The sequence below is a fragment of the Delphinapterus leucas genome, chromosome X, assembly GCF_059928025.1.
Source record: "Delphinapterus leucas isolate spDelLeu-1000000601 "Yukka" chromosome X, BTC_Dleu_Yukka2, whole genome shotgun sequence".
Taxonomy (NCBI): domain Eukaryota; kingdom Metazoa; phylum Chordata; class Mammalia; order Artiodactyla; family Monodontidae; genus Delphinapterus; species Delphinapterus leucas.
Genome location: NC_143150.1, coordinates 45,506,209 through 45,524,035, shown reverse-complemented (window position 1 = coordinate 45,524,035; position 17,827 = coordinate 45,506,209). Strand labels below are relative to the sequence as shown.

At 46.6% G+C, this 17,827-nt stretch overlaps 1 protein-coding gene across 2 annotated transcripts in view; it reads left to right on the top strand.

Moving 5' to 3' along the window:
* Positions 1-13,909, top strand: part of DRP2 (dystrophin related protein 2) — a 29,047-nt gene extending 15,138 nt beyond the window's left edge. The window contains exons 11-22 of one of the 2 annotated variants that reach the window (XM_089904275.1): positions 707-908; positions 1,131-1,216; positions 3,133-3,293; positions 3,639-3,805; positions 5,702-5,813; positions 7,068-7,204; positions 7,526-7,591; positions 7,856-7,921; positions 8,811-8,954; positions 10,750-10,987; positions 12,152-12,272; positions 12,591-13,909. In XM_089904275.1, coding sequence (XP_089760401.1) covers positions 707-908; positions 1,131-1,216; positions 3,133-3,293; positions 3,639-3,805; positions 5,702-5,813; positions 7,068-7,204; positions 7,526-7,591; positions 7,856-7,921; positions 8,811-8,954; positions 10,750-10,987; positions 12,152-12,272; positions 12,591-12,715 — 1,625 coding nt within the window. In that variant the 3' untranslated portion in view covers positions 12,716-13,909. The remainder of the gene's footprint in view (positions 1-706; positions 909-1,130; positions 1,217-3,132; positions 3,294-3,638; positions 3,806-5,701; positions 5,814-7,067; positions 7,205-7,525; positions 7,592-7,855; positions 7,922-8,810; positions 8,955-10,749; positions 10,988-12,151; positions 12,273-12,590) is intronic. The other variant, XM_030761433.2, reaches the window with a different exon arrangement.
* Positions 13,910-17,827: the final 3,918 nt, after the last annotated feature.

The following is a 17,827-nucleotide window of genomic DNA, read 5'->3' as shown; positions in this document are numbered from 1 at the left end:
TCTTCCTTTTACCTTCTTCCCTGCCCAAAACGGATAATCAAGCAAGTGTTTTATGGCAAGAAGTATCCCAGCAAATGGTTCGGAGCCACTGGAGGCTTGTTCTTTCACCATCTTGGGGTTATTGGATGTAGTAGCAGAACTGTTGAAGCGAATGCCAGTGGTTAGGGGACAACATGGCTGCAGGTATAATGTGCCTTCTGTCTTTTCTCTGAGACACTGTCCATTCAGTCTTCCTGGACCAGGTTATCTGGCTAGGCTGATTCCAGCATTGGAGGTAGTTAAAAAATCCTCCTGAGTTATGTCACATTTACCCAGGCATACCTGAGCCTTCTTAACCAGTGTCTAGGTTTTCAGAATGAGGTTCACAGACCAACTTATTTGCAGTTGAAATGCATGTAAAGACAAAGAAAGTTTAAAATAATGGTATTCAACCCCTGGGAGTTTACCCAAATCCCACCATCTTCTTGAAACTGGTGTCAAGAAACATTTGGGTATAGAAACATTTGGGGTTAATTTAGGGGGCCTTCTGCTGCCTTCTCCTTACTTGGGTTGAGGGTCTTGGTAAAGGGCAAGCTTGTTTCATACTTACAAATGGTTAGTCTGGAGATTGAGTCAGATTTGGTGATGCTGGTGGCCATATCTTCCCGTCTAGTCCCTGGGGTTCTACTTTTGGCTATACTTTCTCCTTCTCTCCTTTCCTTCCCAGTGGACCTGGTAACTTTAACCACAGCCCTGGAGATCTTCAATGAGCATGATCTGCAGGCCAGTGAGCATGTAATGGATGTGGTGGAGGTCATTCACTGCCTGACTGCCTTATATGAACGACTGGAGGAGGAAAGAGGCATCCTTGTCAACGTGCCACTCTGTGTGGACATGAGCCTCAACTGGCTCCTCAATGTTTTTGATAGGTAAGGGCTTGCAGTCCTGACAGCCTCCATGGTGAAATTCAGTGGGACATCTGGAGTGGGCATGGTGGGAAGGAATTGCTCCCCTGGTGCACTTGGACTCAGCTCAGCTTGGGGCATGGCTGGCACAGAACCCTGCTGGGATCAACCCTGTGAGGGATATGACTGCCAAGATGTTAACCCTTTACAGATATTCATATTCTCAGTCTCTTCTTTTAAACCTAGTGGTCGCAGTGGAAAGATGCGGGCATTGTCCTTTAAGACTGGCATCGCATGCCTGTGTGGCACAGAAGTGAAGGAAAAACTGCAGTGTGAGTACAACTCCAAAGTTTGGAGTAGAGTTGTGTGGAGGGAGAGGTGTGGTGGGAGGAAGAAAAGTCTAAGATAAGCAGAAGATGAGTCTTATGACTCAGCAAAGGGCTACTCAGGCTACCTTGTAATGCTTCCTGGTCCAAACTATTGCAAAGAATCCACAACAGCCAAAGGCCAAGATGGGTCTAAGGCCTGTTATTATTCCCACTGTTACTCCAAGGGCATTGGTTTCTTCTGATCTGGTGTAATTACTTGATGGGGATCTGAGTTGGGATCCTGGGATACCCAGGACCTGGACTTTCTAGTTCCATTTCCCTTTGGCCTATCAGGCTTAGCCCTCTCCCAATCTGAAGCTCAAACCACATCACACAAATGTGGGAGAGGACAGTTTTATTGTTTACGAGGCAGGTGTGTGCTGGTTTTTATAAATGGAATGGTTTTTACTATATAATACATCACTGAGAATTGTTCAATTTACCCTGACTGTCAAAAGCTTTGAAAGGCATTTATAGTTTTGGGGGTTTCCTGAGTACCTGCATCATCAACACAGGCATCTGAAATAAAATAAAAAGCTATACATTAATAAAAAAAAAACTACGTCACACATTCTGTTGGAGACTTCCCATGTGATAACGTGGGTGGTGTGCAATAATCCCCATTATTTGGGAGGTGGACAACATGTAATTCTGTAGGTTTGAACCTCTCTGGTGTACAGTACCTTTGCTTTCCCCTCCATCCTCCATCATTTGTACAGCATTTTGCATTTTTCTGCAACAGCATCATTAGTGTCAAGTGTTTAATGTGCGTTGACCACTGTGCTACATGCGGTGAGTACAAGGTCCGGTTAGACATGGTCCCTGCCTCAAGTGGTTTACAGTCCAGAAGAGGATACAGAAGTACACAGAAAGCATTTTTTAGAGTGCTAATTAGAATAATCTGAATGGCAAAGGATATGTGCTATATCAGATCACAGAAGAGTGAGGACAGCCGTCTAGGAAAGATTTACAGGGAAGAAGACTTTTCAAAGTATGTTCACATCTATGATATAATTTATTTCTCCTAATGTTCCTTTGAGACGGGATGGACAGTGATGATTTAATCTCCATTTATAAGTAAGGAAACTGCAGCATAGAATGGTTCATGACTTACCCAAGGTTTTACAAGCTAGTCAGTAATGGATCCAGAAATAAACCCCAGGCCCTCTGCCTTTTGGTTTTGTTCCATTTCTGGGCCTTAGGTGAGGTATGAAATGGACAGACAAGAACCTCTGGAGGAGGTTTTCTAAAGTTGGGGTGGGACGGGGGAGTTCCCACAAGGGCAGATATAGACCATGCTCAAATATATAAGTACCATAGTCTGTTCCACAATGATTTAGAGTGAATTCTTAGATGATCAAATGTTTTGAATTATCCCCTTTTTTTGGATTATCCATGCCAGTGTTTCTTTTCATTTGTGCGGATAACTGAGAGATTACTGCAGTATCAGACTACATGGGCTACATGAACAGGAGGGGATAGGGCAGACTGACTGCAACTCATATTCAGGCACCCTTGAATCCCACACCCCTTCATCTTGCTTCTTGAGACTTTGTTTTCCCAGCAGTGTCATATCTGTGTCTGGCACCGCTCTCACACACAGCTTGCTCTCTCTCTTCACCCCTCTCTCCCCTTCTCTTTCTGACGCTCTCTGTCTTTGTGTCTGACTCACTTTTTTCTCTCTGAACCCAGAGGAGAGCTGCTTTTAGAACACCTGGACTTCTAGAAGGTCAGGGATGGACCTTTAGGTATTCCAATTTCAAAAGTCATTAGCTAAGTCAATGTGCTCTTTCCCTGTCTTCTTTTTCTGTTCTTTCTCCTCACACCAATTCTCTGGCCATTCCTGTATCGGGCTTGGCCATGACTTACGGTGGGGCCAGCAGACCTCTTCAGCCAAGTGGCCAACTCAGGCAGCCAGTGTGACCAACGCCACCTTGGTGTCCTGCTTCATGAAGCCATTCAGGTGCCCCGTCAGCTGGGGGAAGTGGCGGCCTTTGGGGGCAGCAACGTGGAGCCCAGCGTCCGTAGTTGCTTCCGTTTTGTGAGTATGGAACTGGGGAGGCAGGAAAGGAGGAATGATGGGACAGACGGTGGGAAGAAGGGAGGGAGGACTGAGAGCTGGGCTTTTGATCTGAAGTACTCAGATGCAAGGGAGTTTGTTGGGCTGGAGCGAAAGGGCAGAGGGTTCTCTGGGCTTTTAGGGTCAGAGTCCTGAGGGGAAGGCACCAGGTCAACTAGGACAGGGTAGAAGGTGGACACCTCTGGAGAACAGTCTAACCCAGAGTCCAACCAGGTCTTGCTGTTTCTCCTCCTCCCCTGAGGGCTGCCATTCTGGGCACAAGACACTGGGCCTCAGACATCACTACTGGGCTTCTTGTTTCTCTAGAGCACTGGGAAGCCAGTCATTGAAGTTGCACAGTTCTTGGAATGGGTCAACTTGGAGCCCCAGTCCATGGTGTGGCTGGCTGTTCTGCATCGGGTCACCATTGCTGAACAAGTGAAGCATCAGACCAAGTGCTCTATCTGTAGGCAGTGCCCCATCAAAGGTTTCAGGTAGGGAAAGCAATACCTGCTGGAGTAATGCTAATAATAAATAGGCCATGTTACATATAAACCATATATTGCAAAACAGGGCATTACATAATTATATAATTACAATTAATCTACTGTATGTTGTTATATACTGTTATAATCCTTTCTACTGCAGAATGTTTAACTTTTAAAAAACTCAAAAATGATGAATTTTTTTTCTGTTAGTTGTGTTATGAAGTATTCAGACCTATAAAAATGTATAGAGAAGCAAAAGGGGGTGGGGTGGGAGAACAGCACAGAAAGGGAAGTGATTTGTTCATTGTTTCCCAGGGAGCATTAAGTAGAACCCAGAAGCCCCAGCATCCTGACATATGAGAACACCTACGCACCAAAAGGTGTGCTGGCAAATGTGCTACTCTCTAGAAAGCAAAAGAGAAACGTGATATAGCATTGGCTAATTTCCATGATGTAAATACTCCCACTGTGGGCAGTGTCAGGCTACCCATAGGAGGTCAGGAAGAGACACACAGTTGCACACCATTTATAGTATTTCCACCACCAGGTATAACAGATGTAGACAACCTCGAGAGCATAGATAATAGTGAAATAAGAAGTGATGAGTTTGAGTATTTATTACCTTTGTTTTTAATACCATTTGCTTAATTGTGAGTTTATACAATTTAATTTTTAAATAATGGCTATATTTAACAACTGGCTTGGAAAATTCCTGAAATTTTAACAACCAGCTCTCGTGAGCTTGTATGAGCAGGCTCCAGTGCCCCATGGTGGGCACCCACCACAAAGCTGAAGAAACAAACAATATTTTACAATATATTTATATATATTATATAATATATATGTATATACCTATGAATTTATATATTATATACATATTTTATATAATATATAAAACAATATATTTGAAGTTTCCTTGATTATATTTCCCTCCTGTCCCCACAAAGGTAGCCGCTACCCTGAATTTGGCTTTCATCATAAAATGCTTGTTTTTACCACTTTAAAGCACTAGCACATACTCTCTTTACAACCACCCTGCTTTTTTATAAGCAAATGAGGCACAGAGGTGGAGTTCACACTTCTGGCTAGTGTAGCTCCAGGATAAGATATAAGATCCTCTGACTGTTCTAAGTCTAGACATTTCACCATGCTATGCTATTAGGTCTGTGCAGTCCAATCAGGCTTTGGAATTGGATCTTAAGGGCTAGTCTATATTCAGTCATAATAGAGTTATTATTATAAATAACTTTGGGGAATAATTTTTAGCCAACTTGCCCACGGCTGATAGAATCAGTTGTTTTCATATTGAAAGTGTGCCTTCTCCAAGGAAGGTGGTCATACCTGTGAAACTGGACCCTTTCAGGCCACCTTTGTTTAGAAGGTTATTTGATATAATGAGCTCTTTACCCCGTCCCAACCTCCCTTTTATTTTTTATTTTTTTCATTGAAGTATAGTTGATTTACAATGTTGTGTTAATTTCTACTGCACAGAAAATTGATTCAGTTATACATATATATATTTATTTATTTATTTATTTATATTCTTTTCCATTACGGTTTATCATAGGATATTGAATATAGTTCTCTCTGCTATACAGTAGGAGCTTGTTGTTTATCCCACCCTTCCTTTTAAAAAAGATGGTGAGACAGGGCTACTTCCCGAACTTCCTGGGATTCTGAGCATGTGATTTCATGGAGATTTGTGGTCTCTGGAGTAAGACTAGTTATCTAGTGAGAACTCTATCACTGCTATGCATAGGAGGTTAAGTGCTCCGCGTATAGGAGGTTACGGTTCCATGCCTCACCCCCTTTTAATGTATGTGTATATTTGGATGTTTGGGGGAGGGGGAGGTCATTATAGTACATTGCATCCTGTTTCCTACCACCTCTCCTTTCCCCAAGGTATCGGAGTCTGAAACAATTTAACGTGGACATCTGCCAGACCTGCTTCCTGACAGGCAGGGCCAGCAAGGGCAACAAGCTTCATTATCCCATCATGGAGTATTACACCCCGGTATGGAGCCTCTGGGCCGGGCGGGAGGGGCAGGCAACTCTCAGCTTCTGGGTGCTTGATCCATTTTGTCCAGCATTAGCTCACTGTATTCTGCTCTCCGTTGGGGAGCATCCTCCAAACAGGCCTGGTGATAGACCAATTTGGGGGATCCAGGGCTGTCCTTCTAGCAGAGCTTCTCCCTCACCCTCACCGGGGCAGTAGCTGGCTGTAGCAGCCCAGGACATTCTTGGCCATCTAAAAGGCACTCACTATACTCCTGCAGAGAGAAGTCTCAGGAAAAAATAGAGACAGCAAGGCAATTACAGGTGACTAGCCTTCGATCGCTCAATTTAGTTTTTCCTGCTTAGCTTCCTGGATTGTTTCTGTCCCCTGGTCTTCACCTGCTACCTTGTCATTGCTTCCATCCCTTCTAATCAATACCAAAGTTTGTGCTCAACTTCATTACTCAGTCTCTTGCGTGAAAAGGGGGTGTACTCTTTACCTGTGTCCCCAAAATCAACTGGGCTTTCATTGGAAACTGTGCCCTTCATAGCCTCCTGAGCCCAGCATCCCTGAACTCCAGCCACAGAATTTCTCCTCTGCTATGTTCAGGACTCAGACCTCCAGGCTTAGCTTCCTGAGCTGATTCTGCTCCCTAAACTCCTTTATTCCTCTCTCCCCACACATTCTCCCAACGTCCCAAGCATATCCCCAGCTCCCCCCACTGCTCTCTCCCATCTTACCTCCCCATCTCCATAATCCATCTCCCTGAGCTGTCATCTTTTCTCCAAGTTCTGTTGACACAGAAACATGTGTGACCCAATGGAAGCAGTGACCTTGACCTTTATTTTTCTTTTATTATCATTTTAAAATAAACATTATTAACGTCATACATGGGAAACTGGCTAGAGATGGTAGACTGATAATTGTCTAGCTCCTGCTCATCTTCTACATCCCTAGAATTTATGTAAAAGATATTTAAAAGTTAACAAATATACGATCATTGTAAAAGATTTAAATTATATAGAGGAGTTTAAAGTATAAAACAAAGTCCCTTTTTCTCATCAGTGCATTCCCCACCCCTCAAGTCTAACTTCCCTGAGGCAAGCAGTGTTCACAGTTTGACATGTATCCTTCTAGATCTTTTTCTAGGAGCGAGGTGTGGTAAATATGAACAAGAGTGGACTACCAGTCATGGTCCGTGCTCCAGGGGAGTGGCCACACCTCCCTAGAATAGCCCATTAGGGTGAGTCCCTCTATCTTGTCTCCTCCCAGACCACATCCAGTGAGAACATGAGGGACTTTGCCACTACCTTAAAGAACAAATTCCGCTCAAAGCATTATTTCAGCAAACACCCTCAGCGAGGTTATCTGCCTGTGCAATCAGTGCTGGAGGCTGACTACAGTGAGACGTGAGTACCAGTAGCTGAGCAGGGGCTGCAGGCATCCTCATTGAGCCTAGGGATGTGCTGTGAAGGGGCTGAGTCTCACATGGGCTAGGGCAGTCTTCCAGGGCAAACCTAACTAGTGACAGGGCAGTTCAGCTGGGGCCTGACCAGGAATCTGACCTGAGAAACAGACTAGAATCCAGTCTCTGTGTCTTGTTCCCATCAGCTCTTGGGAGCTACCTAATTTGGTGGTGGTGTTGCGGGGTGTGGAAGGGTGGTGGTGAGGAGACAGGCTGCCCAGCTACCCAGTCTTTGGTCTTCTGAGTCTTTGCTGCTTTCTTCTAGGCCAGCTTCTTCCCCGATGTTGCCACACGCTGACACACACTCCCGCATTGAACATTTTGCCAGCAGGTACCACCAGGTTTTGGGGAGGGGAATTGTAAGGAGTCCAAGGGGGAAAGGAGTTTTCAGTTGGGGCAAAGACAATGAAGTCAGGGCCAGGGGAACATGCACAGTGGGCTTTGCAGCAGCCAGCGAGGCCTAACGTTTGGGGCAGGGGAGGGGGAATTGGGACAGCCCCCCAAACGTGATTATCCTACTGTGGGATTACAGTCCTTGAGATAAAAGCAGTCTTCACATACTGTTTTCCCTTCTGTTCCTGCTCTTTCTTCCTAGGCTTGCTGAGATGGAAAGTCAAAATTGCTCCTTCTTTAATGACAGCTTGTCCCCAGACGACAGCATGTGAGTTTTCACAGATACATATTTGCCAGGACTAGCTCTCCTTTGGGATCTTTCTACCACTACTTGGGGAGGGTATATCCTCAGTGGGAGGTGGGGTGTGTGTGGATAGGGTCCCTGACACCCTAAGGAAGGAAGTCTGCTTTCTGGGCACAGTATTTAATGAGAGAAGCAGTCTGCCCTCTATCAACTGAGCAGGGTAATGAAGGATGAACTACCTCCCTGCCATCTGCCAAGGTCCCTTTCTGTTGCAAGATCCCATCCTTTTATTCCTCACTCTGAAGGAAGAAGAATATGCCCTCAACTAAAGTTGCAGAAATGAGCCATTATCTTATGCTCAAAATGCCAATGCCCCATCTAGTGCCACATCAACCCTGGGGAGATACCAGGGACTTGACTGAAGTGTGGCCAGAGAGATTCCTTGGTGCTATAGCCCAGAGAAGGGACCTTTCATCTCTAGGGAGGTCCCCGGCCTCCTCAGAGGACCTAGAAACTGTTGGCTACACGGATAAATCCAGCCCTGGGACTGGGACTCAGGCAGGCCACAATTCCCCTGGGGATGGGAAAGCGAAGGGGGGTGGGGTGGGGGAACATCACAGATGTTATAGTGACCTGCTCATTGTTTCCCAGGTCACTATAAGTAGAACCCAGGAGTCTTGGCATCCTGAAAACACTCTCTCCTACTACCCCCAACAATGACCTCTGCCACCTTTGAACACTTTTATCCCTCTTAAACCTGAATACATGGCTTTTTCCCTCTCTATGTATCTTAGAGAGGGAATCCTCCAGCATGTGTCTCCTGGGGCTTGAGGTGGGAGCTGAGAACTCACACCCTGAGCTGTTTCTTAGTTCAATGCCTGGGCCCCTCTTTCCTCTCCCCACCCCCACACAGAGACGAGGACCAGTACTTGCTACGGCACTCCAGCCCCATTACAGACCGGGAGCCAGCCTTTGGACAGCAGGCTCCGTGCAGCATGGCCACTGAAAGCAAAGGGGAGCTCGAAAAGATCCTGGCCCACTTAGAGGATGAGAACCGGTAGGTGTGGCAATGGCACAGATCTGCGTGGGTTCTAGAGTCAGACGGCTTAATTCAAGTCCTGAATTTCCACATCCTAGCTATGTGGCCTTGAACAAGTTACTTATATTCTGTGATCTTCCATTTCCTCATCTGTAAAATGGGGATGATGATAAGAGTACCTACCTCTTAAGGTCACTTGTGAAGATCAAATGATCAGGCATATAATGTGTTAGCCAGTGTCTGTCTTATTGGAAGTGTTCAATAAAAGCTAGCTATCCTAATAATTATTTGAATCTTTTTAACTCAACCCAAATATCTCCAAGTACCCAACAGATACAGGCAGAGAGAATGCAAACACAAAGAATACAGAAGAGATGATGTCTCTGCTCTCAAGGAACTTTCAGTTGTTGGAAATGGAAAGAGGTCCTTATCACGTAGTGAAAGTAATAAGAGGAGGATGATACTGCATAGAGCATTTGAGGACTGGAAGAGGGAAGGTGAAGAAGATTATGGGGATGGCATTGACCTCTGTAAAGCATGGAGGGCAGCAGGAGTCTGAGGAGCATCCAAGACACTTTGGGAGTGTGTAGTAGAATCAATAACACCCCCCAGAAAAGTAATTCTCAAACATTAGTGTGCATACAAGTCACTTGGGAAGCTTGGTGAAATGCAGATTCTGATTTGAAGGTCTGGGGTGGGGCCGTAGTTCCTGTACTTCTAACCAGCTCCTAAAGGATGCCCATGCCTCAGGCCTACAGACTGTATTTGGATTAGCAAGTCCTTAGAACAGGGCCTATCTGCAAAGTATTTGTTACTGGTTCAAGAAAAGATAAATACATAAATAGAGAGTAAACTTTTAGAAATTTTCATAGCAATTTGACATGGCCACAATATCCACGCACATAATTAGTGGACTTGTCTTCATTGAATTGGGTATAGGCCAGGTTGAGAGTTGTTGAATTTGGGCAGCAAGTCATGTGTGGTGTGAGCTGTGTACTAGCTATGCACATTCAGACCATGGATTGATCCATGATGGATCGAAAAATCCCCCTGTTTTTTTGCTATGGATAGTTTGAGAAGCACTGCACTAGAGCAGTGGTGGGGAGGCCCTGGGAAACACTAGGGAGAGAGTGATTCTGTTGCAAAAAGGAAAAAAACAGTAATGTCCTCCAAAGGAGACCAACTCTTTGGAATCTGTTTCCTTGATGACTCAACATGGGTGTTTAAAGTGGGTCAAAGAGGAGGGCAGTAGAAAGAAGAGGAAAGATGGGTGATCCTTTGTTTATATTATGTCTTCCCCTGGAATCTAAAAATCTAAAAATGGAGTAGGTGAGTCAGTGGCCCTAATGCCTCATTTATTTGCAGACTGTGTTTCTGCCTGATTTTAAGGTCAGAATTAATCCCCGAAGCAGTACATCAAAGCCCTGAGACGTTTGTTATATGAAATGTCAGCTCTCTCTGCTCTGTGGCCTAAGGATGGCAAAGTAAATGATATATGTGTTGGAGAGGAAGTGGATATGGCCATTCAAGCAAGAGCATGGCTGGGATGGACTTCCCTGGCTGTCCAGTGGTTGGGACTCCACACTTCCGCTGCAGCACTGCAGGGGGTGCGGGTTCGATCCCTGGTTGGGGAGCTAGGATCCCACATGCTGCGACCAAAAAAAAAAAAAAAAAAGCACGGCTTGGGGGCTGGGGAGGGGGTGGGGATGGGAGAGCAAAGAGATTGCTCACACCTAGGTATGAGGGGCCACTGAGCCCTGGACAGTCGATACCCTGTGAAGGTCATTGGCCTTGGCTTCTCCATCCTTGGCAGGATTCTCCAGGGGGAGCTGAGGCGCCTGAAGTGGCAGCATGAGGAGGCTGCTGAGGCACCTACCCTGGCTGAGGGCTCTGCCGAGGTGGCACAGGACCACCGCAATGAGGAGCTGCTGGCTGAGGCCCGGATCCTTCGGCAGCACAAGAGCCGCCTGGAGACACGCATGCAGATTCTTGAAGACCACAACAAGCAACTCGAGTCCCAGCTGCAGCGCTTAAGGGAGCTGCTCCTGCAAGTGAGTCTGGGGCCAGGGGAAGAATCAGAGCAGCCTCCGAGCACAGGTGGGCCGGGGAGAGGTGCTCCTTGCTCCTGGGAGGTGGCTGTTAGAAGACTTTCTAAAGAGAACTGGGCTAGCAATCAGGAAATTTGGGGGGAGGAACGGGCTGCTATATCACGTCGCTTGGCCAATTCTCTTGTACCTAGCTTCCATTCCATCCTTGTGTGTTTACTCTCAAGCCACCGTGGGGCCTAGGGCACAGGGAGGGCTTTTGAGGGCTCACTTCCCCACAACTCTCATTTGAATCTGGTATTGAAAGAACAAAGTTCAAAGAATCATCCAAAACGTTGACTTTGCTACTTTGATGTTTGCTGGAAAGAAGTGAGTTTGGACATGCTTGGCAAGAGGAAGATTTTCACTGTGAAGGGATCACTTGTTACTTTTTGCCCCTTTCCTCTTTGAGAGGTAGTGTATAGGATGTAGTGTGGCTCTGGAGTTAGACAGCCCCGAGTTTGAGTGCAGTGCTGCTGATTACTGGCTGGGAGATGTTAGGAAAGTTACTTAGCCTCACTAAGCCCCAGTTCCCTCATCGCTAAAACAGGGATAAAGATATACCAGCTTCATGGAATTGTGGTGAACATCAAATGAAATAACGCATTTAAACAATTTGGAATGATGCCAGGACTATAATAAACATTTCATACATGAATAATTTATGAATAATTATTGTCATTATCCGTACCAGGTAATACCACACTGTGCCTCTTCCCCAGATCCTCCAAGGGATGGCCTCTAGATGAATTCCTGGAGGTCTTAACATATGATATTATGTCATGAACCAAGGATCAGGTGTGCAACTCTACATTTCCAGAGGGAATCGAGTTCTAGATAGCTTAATTATAGCTGAAATGACAGCAAGAGATATTTAGGGGCAATAGTATCCTTAGAAGAACTGGGAGCCTTTGATACATGTTGTTGAAGGAAGAGGGTATTCAGTAATTAAATACACTAAGAAGTTTCGTGAAAGGGGAAACCACTGTTTGGGGCACCACCAAAAGCTTCTTAAAGTCCCAGGGCAAAGGGATGGGCATGATGTCTCTAAGGACCTTTCTAAGCTCGGGAGTCTGTCAAAGTAAGGTCAGGAAGGCAAAGCCACTTAAGTCATGCCTTACCTCTTGCTAGCCACATACTGAATCGGATGGCAATGGCTCTGCAGGCTCGTCCCTGGCTTCCTCTCCGCAGCAGTCAGAAGGCAGTCACCCCCAGGAGAAGGGACAGACTACTCCAGACACTCAAGCTGCAGGTGAGTTCCCCCAGCCCCTCCCAACCCCTTCCTCCATGGCTTTGTCTTGCCCCAGGTCTCCTGACTAAGGTTCTGCTAGGGCTGGGACTGGTTTCTCCTCATGGCTTTGAGCTTAGGGTCAGGGATGATTGGCTTATTGACTGATTCATTCATTTTATTCCACAAATGTATGTCGAGTACCTCATATGTACCTAAGCATCGTGCCGGGAAGATACAAATGCTATAGGTTCACCTTCAGCTGGCAGCATCCTACCTCAGCCCCTTGACCTCATAAGGGAATTTCTAGTTCTCTTCCCACATCTTTCTTCTCCAACTCAGATGATGTGGGGTCAAAGAGCCAAGATGTCAGCCTGTGCTTGGAAGACATTATGGAGAAGCTCCGCCATGCCTTCCCCAGTGTGCGAAGTTCTGATGTGACTACCAACACTCTGCTGGCCTCCTGATGGAACCAGATCCCCATCCTATAGTCCACGGTCCTCTCCCAGTTCTGGTCAAAGCCTTCCCTCAGCCTTCACCTAACCTTTCCAGTCCCCACTGGCCCCACATTCCTCAGCCGGAGTTATCTGGGCTCCAGGCAGCAGCAGGGATTCGATGGTATTCGAGGTGGGTGTGTGAGGGCTGGGGGAGGGAGAGGCATGATTCCTCTGACTCTAGAAATGTGCCCTTTAATCTTCAAGTTTGAGATCAATCCCTTAAGTACAATTCTGTTGCAGCCCAGGCTAATGGCACTTGGAGGCCATTCAGATGGGGAGCAGAGAAGCTGCCTTGCAGAGTGAAGCAGTGCCCATTGGCCCCTTTCCATTCTCCATGGAATGATGGATTTGGGGGAGCCTAGTGACCCGAGGGCTCCAGCACTGTGAACACACGGGACTTAGCCCTACTCTCTGGCCCAACACAGGGAGGTGACACTGAAGACACTCCCGCTCCCCCCACAAAGTGCCCCTGAAAAAGTCTGGGCAACGTGTGTCATGTAACTTCAGCTCAAAGGCATAGATCTAGTCATCCCGATGCTACCTAGATGCTGTTTCCTCCTTGAATATCTTCAGTTCCTTCTGCCTCAGTCCCTGGCAGACCTTTCTCAAGGGGGGAAACAGTTCATTCAGGTTCCTATTTTCACCTTATATTGGGAAACATTAAAGAAATACTTATGGGCTTAGATATTTTCCCTAGATCCTCCTCTTTCCTGAAAACCTCAGCATCCCAAGAGACCAGCTGAGTTGCTCTGGAAACCCAGCTGAAGCCACCCTTGGCTCTTCTGAGTTGGCCTTCACAGCCCTGGGGGAGGGCCGGCAGCTGCTCAGCAAGGGGGTCTTCTCCTTGGGTGAGGCAGGGGAAGCCACCCTCTAGACTGGAGGAGCGTGACCACCCAACACCCTTTCAGGCTGTGACCCTTCTTTCTCTTAGGCTGAATCAGATGAGGTGGCTGATATCCCCCAGCTAGTCAGAAGGCAGATGCAACAGGCCATCCTGAATAGCGGCCCTTTTCTAGTATCCACGGGCTACAGATCAGGAAGTTGGCCACTTTCCACAGAGACAACAGCAAGGCCTTCCTTTGCATAAAACCATTCTTTCTAACTCTGGAAGGTGAACCCAGTCCTCAAACTGAGCTAAGTTTTCCTAGGCAACATATACCATGATCCCCTTATCCAGAAACTGTTCAGAGTAGATAGTGGGGGTGGGAGGTGGGCTTGGGGACTTTGAACAGAGTCAGAACCCACTTAGGCAGCTTTCTACCAAAAGGAGCTTTATAACTTAGAACCCTGCAATTGACTTAATTTGCCTAAGTTTATATACATACATACCTATCCTACATATCTACTGTACATCAGTACTCCCCTGGCCTCACTCACACATTAAATTCTAATACCTCTTGAAGTATTAATGTTCTGCCTTGCTCTTTGTTAGTCCCAGCCTCTGGCTGGACAGACAGATGCCTCCTGGCTGCTCCCCTAGGATGTCTCTCCATTCATGTTTGAGGTGAGCTGTCCTCAAGACCAAAGCAACAGAAGCCTGTGGCCACAGAGGAATCTAACAGGAAGAGTCACTCTGCTCTCTTCATTCATTCCACACCTTGTTCCCTGGAGACGTGGGCCTTGGGTGAATCTTCCTGGGCTCCTCTAAACAATGGTTCAGAGGCCAAAATAGAACAAATCCAAGCTCTACTCACCCCATGCAGAAAGGGAGGAACAAATAGCCAGGCTAAGACACAGAGTACATCCTCTTGCCCCTTCCAGTTTCTAAGTCTGGCTCAGGGCCTTAAAGAAAGTAGCAGTTGATACCAAGGTCAGGAGGGTGTGATACGGTTGGGGTGCTGTCTTATAATCAAGCAGTAGGCCAGTGGGTAGAACTGCTGGGAAGGTAGATTTATCTACTGCTGGGCAGGGAAGGCAGTGGCTTGGGTCCAGAAGCCAAGGATTGCCTCCTTCTAGAATCACCAGGGGGCACTAAGCCACAGGTTCAGGGTGTCAGACTTCATCATGACATCTGCCTTAGAGCTCATGAGGTCTCTGGGCAGGAGCACTGGTGATGTATGGCGAGCAGGTGGCAGGTGGGCATCAAGCACAGAGCCTGGACATCAGTTACTGGGGTCGGGTGCAGGGGAGCTATATTTGTAGGAGCCTAGATTGTAGGTAGGAATAGTATAGAGAAAATTTGCTCTAGGACACAGAGTTCAGGGTCTTTGAGGCATACGCCTGCCTAAGAGAAAGTGGGGGCCCTGTCCTAGGGCTGTGGAGACTTACCTGCTCAGCTGGTAAAGAGGGCAGAGGTTATGAAACAATCTTACCAGGAAAGTCCTGGAAAATCCTTTTCCTAACTGCTACTCCACCCGAGAGATCTTGGGCTGTTGAGGGCCTGTGGCAACTGCAGTGGGCTATGGTAGAGAAGACGTAGATCTCGTTATGTAGGATTTGTGCTATAGGTAGACTGAAGCAGCAAGTCAAGAGTTGAATTCTCAGTAACAGGGTCAATGACACTTAGTGGTCCTGGGTTTACCTTGATGCCCGAGGTGAGTATATCGCTTGAGAGTCCAGTGATAGTCACTGAAGCATGTGCGGAGAGTTTTCCCACAGTGAGGTAAACGGGTCTTTGGGCACTGTGAATTCAAATTAAGGTGGGATTTACGGAGATGTGTTGCATGTTGTTAAGCATCTGTCGTGTATCTTGTCTCCTAGAGGTATTGTGTGTGATGCTGCGTAGTTTTTGGCCCCATACTGGAAGGGTGGTGAAGGGAGTTGTTGGGTAGGCAACCTAATGAAAACCCCTGGCTTGTGGGATTAGCATCAGCGATGAGGAATGTGTTTGCTGGGGTTGTTGTCAAATAGTATCAGGGAACAGTTAGGATTGATAGGTAATGTATTCTCGACAGAATCTGGTAGAGGCCAAAAAACCATTGTGAGGGTGCCTCTGCTTCTAGTGAGAGCAGAGTGGAGTCAGGTTGACTGGGAAATTATTATGGAAGGCTGACTGGCTGGAGGACATCAGGCTGTTTGTTGTATGGTTCCCTAGAGAGGGTCCTACCCAGGAGGATATGCACCCTTCCCTCCAGAATGGAAAGGCCTTCAAATGTCCATTTCCTTCCAGGCCCAAAGTTTGGAGATATTTCCTTGTAGAGAAACCTGTTTGAGTTTGTTGTACTTTAGGAGCTGGGCTGGCAGGCCATGGTAATGCGAAACCCTGAGGCCAAGCAGAGGCAAATCCTGGGAGATGGTTTCCTTCCCGATGAATTTTAAGGAATACCCATGATGCTTGAGGTGTGTGTTTGGGATCTGGGCTCCATAGTCAGCTTTGGGCTAGAGCATTCCTTGAAGAGGCATTCTCAATGGCAGACTCACGGCCTCTGAGACCATTTCAGGCCAAGACTCTCATGAAAGTTCCCTTGACATAGGTGACAACCAAGAAAGTAGCTACCTTAAGATGAACAGTCCTGGAGGAGAAAGTGGGGGCCCTGCCCTAGGGCTGTGGAGACTCACCTGCTCAGCTGGGCAACTCTGTCTCTGGGCCTTCCTGCCAAAATCTGGCCCTGAGAACAAAGGAATACTTCAGCTCCTTCTTGTTCTTTAAACACCAATGACTGTGGGAGAGGGAAAGGCTCAAGGCCAGGGCTCAGCTCCCAGTCTCCATCTCCTCCCACAGCTGCCGCATTTGGAGGGGCACCTGCTCAATATCCTTGCTGTCCCCAGGGCAGTCTTGAGGCCAGACCGAAGCCTGCAATGCTGCTCGCTGGCTGCAAGGACTGGACACAAGGATGGGATTTGGGGAAGTGGCAAGGGCCACGCACAAGTCTAGAAAAGTTTGGGATGAAGGGGCGGGGCTGGAGACAAATTAGTTAACTTTGCCACTCACTGTGGTGCTTTTCCCCTTTCCCGTAAATTCTGCTTTGAAAAGAATAAATTCGTATTTGTTTACTTTGGTTCCTCTGGTTACACTCTTTGACTCTGACACTCCACATCTTTACCTTATTTGGGTGTGGGAGAAGAGGGTGGGGCCAAGAAGCCACAGGAACACTGCAAAACATAGGCCACCAGAAGAGTCCAACACCTACAGGACAAGAAGACACCCCCACTAGCCCCATCCACCACTGTTACCTGGACTGGTCGCCTCTCAAAGCCCCACACAAATTAGCTAGTTATCAGCTCATGGGATGAGCTCTTTGTAGCAATGGTTCTTCAACACCATCCTCATCAATCTGAGGAATTTTTCACCAGCCTAAAGCATTAAGAGAAAAATCTGGACAATGCAGTGAGCTTCCATAAAGTTACATATAATCAATTTAAAAGTCTATCCTTTATTCTGAGATTATGGTTATATATTTGGGGGGGGGTGTTAAAATGTCCCTGTGAATTGGTGGCGATAGTTTTTTTTTTTTAATGCCATTTTCTGGCAAAATAAAACCCTGTCAGTCCCTCCTCCCCACCACCAATTTTTCTTTCTTCACTGATCTATAACATCACTGTCCAACAGAAATATAATGTGAATCACATATGCAATTTTAAATTTTCTAGCGGCCATATTAAAAAGGTAAAAAGCAGGTGAGATTAATTTTACTAATATTTCATTTTACCCAATATATGCAAAGTATTATCATTTCAACATGTAATCAGTATAAAACGATTATTGAGATATTTTATATTCTTTCTTTTTTTTACTAAGTCTTGGAAATTGTCAAGTAAGCTGACAGATTCAACTGGTAAAAAAGAACAGGAAACCCACATACATCCAGGCACTTTATTACTTAGAGACAGCGAAAGCAAGACCAGCAATGGGATCCGTTCCGTGTCGCTGTTGCACAGGATGACACTGAAACAAAAGGGGCCAGATGACATGCAACATGAATGGCAGGACACCATGTTGCTGAGTACCAACTCCACACCGCTGCTAAGCAGCTCTATGGCCTGCAGCTGGACCCTCTGGGGCAAGGGCAGGGGAGTGGGGAGGCAGGCAGAAAGTCTCATGCTCACCAGAATGAGGGAGGCAGATGAGAAACTGCCCCATGACAGCCTCCCTCAAAACGGGGAGGTGAGTGAGAAATGGTCTTGTCTCAAATCCTCGTGAGA